The following is a 3438-nucleotide window of genomic DNA, read 5'->3' on the forward strand; positions in this document are numbered from 1 at the left end:
CCGCGATCCCTCCTCTTCACCTCTGAGGGACCCGGCTGCTGCCTCTCCCTGCTGGGGGCGGGCAGGGGCGGGCAGCACCCCCCGGGCAGGGCTGGACCCTGCGAGGCGCCGGAATTAGGCAGAGGGGTCCCCAGCCAACAGCCCATGCACCCCAGAGCTGGCGGTGCTGGAGCAGGACAAACGGCCAAAGGCTCCCCCCACCTAAAAACAACCCCTCTGTGCCCCTCTCTGTGCCTGGCAGGTGGAGAACATGCTCTTCCCCAAACTCATCTCTCTGAACTCGCCTCACTTCGACTTCACGGGCTGCAACTTCTCGGAGAAGAACATGTACGCCAGGGACAAGCGGGATGGGCAGTCGAAGGAGGGCAGCGGGCGCGTGGCCGTCTACAAAGCCTTGGGCATCATCCACAGGTAGGCAGCGAGCCCCCCCAGCCCCGAGCGGGGGGTCTGCCTGGACACACAGGGCCTTCTGGAAAGTTGGCACCAGTTTTAGGGTGGCGGCTGTGTCCTGCCCAGCTCTGCGCTGGGGCTCCGCGCTCCCGAGCCGCGGGCCTGGCGGTTTCTGGTCCTTGGTGTTGCGCCGGGGTTTTCCAGGAGGAATTCTCCTCTTCCCCAGATGTTTGTGTTTGTGTTGAGCTGTAATTAAAACCTGGTTAGTTGGAAGGGGCTCAGCTTCCCGCCTGCCAGATGGCCCTGCGAGATTCCAGCCTCCGCAGAGACGGAGGGTGCCCTACCCCAGCACAGCCCCTCTGCCCTGCCCACTGCGCCCCCCAGCAGCTCGGGGCTGGCGATTCATGGGCAGAGCAGGGAGAGAGGGTGGGGGACAGGCAGACTGATGGACTGACTGACAGACAGTCTGACCGACTGAGACACAGACCGACCGACTGACTGACCGACTGAGAGACCGAATGACAGACTGACTGACTGACCGACCGACGGACGGACCAACCAACCGACTGATGGACAGACCGACCGATGGACAGACTGACCGACAGACCGACCGACCAACCAACTGACGGATGGACAGACCGATTGACAGACTGACTGATGGACAGACAGACCGACCGACCGACGGACAGACTGACTGACGGACTGACAGAGCAACTGACAGACTGACTGACGGACTGACAGACCAACTGACAGACAGACCGACTGACTGATGGACTGACAGACCAACCGCCTTCCTGGCGGGCGCTCCGCTCAGGCCCAGAGCAGGGCTGAGCCTCCTCAGACCTGACCAACAGACGACGGTGCCCTGTCACCACCGTGCCCTGCCCTGGCCTGTCAGAGGTGACGGTCACCAACTGTCCCTGGAACCTCCTCCTCCGTTCTCCTCCTTGTATTCCTCATCCTACTGGTCTTCCTCATTCTCTTCGTCTTTCCTCATCCTCCTGTTTTCCTCCTCATCTTCCCCTCTTCACCGTTCTTATCCTCCTTGTCTTCCTCATTCTTGTCCTCATCCTCCTCCTTCTTGTCTTCCCCTACTTGTCTTCCTCATCCTCATTGTACTCCCCCTACTCTTCCTCTCCTCCTCACTGTCTTCCTCCTCCCCAGATGCCTCTGCCTGGGCGGGGGGGACTCCAGGAGGAAAAGCATCAGAAATGGAGGATAACCAGGTCAGGGATCTCCCGAGAAACATGGACCCACGTGAGCCCAAGGGGCAGCACCCTCGTGCCTCCGTTCGGTCACCTCCAGAAGGTGATGGGGACCGGGGGGGGTGTGGGGGGTGTGTGTGTGTGTCCCTGATGGGTGGAGAAAGGCAAATATTGCTTCTGTTGTCAAAGAGTGACACTTCCAGCCGTGGATCGGCCCTGCGGCGTGCAGCTGCTCACAGGAGGGTGCGGGGGAAGAACGGGGCTGGCAGGACGCCCGGGGCCGCTTCCACACGTCCTCAAACCGCAGATTCCCGGGGAAGGCGGCGGCACCGCCGAACGCAGCACGAGGCATTTCTGAGCCTCCTCCCTCAGCAGCTGCGCCCGGCCAGGGCCAGAGGGGCTGTTGGTCTGATTCTTGCAGCTGCTTTTACGTTCCCAGCAACCACAACAGAAAGAGGCCAAAAATATCCCGGGCGGTGTCGGGGGAGAGGCGCGTGGCGGCTCCGGGGCACACAAATATCCTTGGCTCCCAGAGTCCCCCATCTGCGGAGGCTGGAATCTCGCAGGGCCATCTGGCAGGCGGGAAGCTGAGCCCCTTCCAACTAACCAGGTTTTAATTACAGCTCAACACAAACACAAACATCTGGGGAAGAGGAGAATTCCTCCTGGAAAACCCCGGCGCAACACCAAGGACCAGAAACCGCCAGGCCCGCGGCTCGGGAGCGCGGAGCCCCAGCGCAGAGCTGGGCAGGACACAGCCGCCACCCTAAAACTGGTGCCAACTTTCCAGAAGGCCCTGTGTGTCCAGGCAGACCCCCCGCTCGGGGCTGGGGGGGCTCGCTGCCTACCTGTGGATGATGCCCAAGGCTTTGTAGACGGCCACGCGCCCGCTGCCCTCCTTCGACTGCCCATCCCGCTTGTCCCTGGCGTACATGTTCTTCTCCGAGAAGTTGCAGCCCGTGAAGTCGAAGTGAGGCGAGTTCAGAGAGATGAGTTTGGGGAAGAGCATGTTCTCCACCTGCCAGGCACAGAGAGGGGCACAGAGGGGTTGTTTTTAGGTGGGGGGAGCCTTTGGCCGTTTGTCCTGCTCCAGCACCGCCAGCTCTGGGGTGCATGGGCTGTTGGCTGGGGACCCCTCTGCCTAATTCCGGCGCCTCGCAGGGTCCAGCCCTGCCCGGGGGGTGCTGCCCGCCCCTGCCCGCCCCCAGCAGGGAGAGGCAGCAGCCGGGTCCCTCAGAGGTGAAGAGGAGGGATCGCGGCAGCACAGCTCTCCCCCACCCTCCGGAGAAGGAGCAGCGGCTCCTCCGTGAGCGGGGGCAAAGCCGAGACCGGGTGCTGCCCCCCGAGAGGGTCAGGGGGGAGAGGAGGGAAGGGAGGAGGGGAGGGAGAAAAGGAGAAAGACAGGCAGACCGACCGACTGACAGACAGAAGACGGATGGAAAGACAGACAGACAGAGAAGGGGAAAGGGGAGCAGAGCGAAGCGGGCAGGGCACCAGCCCGGTCCAGCAGGGAGCTCTGTCTCTGGGTGATGGGGAGCTCCCAGCCCCCCCAGCTGCAGGAGGGAGCATTTGGGACCCCAGGGGGGATTTGGGGCCCCCGCCTGGCGCAGCCCCTCCGCCCCCCACCCTGACCTGGTCGTTCTCGTCGCTGAAGCTGTTGCCGTACATGAAGCAGCCGCGCTTGGAGGCGTGCCCGTGCAGGTCCACGTAGTAGGCCAGGCCGCTGTCCTGGGGGGGGATGCTCTCAGGGAGAGGCCTCTGGGCTCCCTCCTGGCAGCGCCCGGCGCCGCGGCTCGACGGCAGGATCCAGAGCTCCGGGGCGGCGGCAGGCGGCGTGGCGGCG

General features: G+C 63.6%; 1 protein-coding gene across 1 annotated transcript in view; it reads right to left on the reverse strand.

Moving 5' to 3' along the window:
* Window positions 1-1528: 1528 nt before the first annotated feature.
* AGBL5 (ATP/GTP binding protein like 5) overlaps window positions 1529-3438 on the reverse strand; it is a 5207-nt gene continuing 3297 nt past the window's right edge. Inside the window, exons 5-7 of the mRNA XM_026867584.1 lie at window positions 3228-3438; window positions 2444-2613; window positions 1529-2197 (exon numbers count right to left, since the gene is read on the reverse strand). The exon at window positions 3228-3438 is cut by the window's right edge and continues 24 nt beyond it. Of these exons, the coding sequence (XP_026723385.1) occupies window positions 2023-2197; window positions 2444-2613; window positions 3228-3438 (556 nt within the window). The 3' untranslated portion in view covers window positions 1529-2022. The remainder of the gene's footprint in view (window positions 2198-2443; window positions 2614-3227) is intronic.

Source organism: Athene cunicularia, unplaced genomic scaffold, assembly GCF_003259725.1.
Source record: "Athene cunicularia isolate RWA unplaced genomic scaffold, athCun1 SCF_83, whole genome shotgun sequence".
Classification (NCBI taxonomy): domain Eukaryota; kingdom Metazoa; phylum Chordata; class Aves; order Strigiformes; family Strigidae; genus Athene; species Athene cunicularia.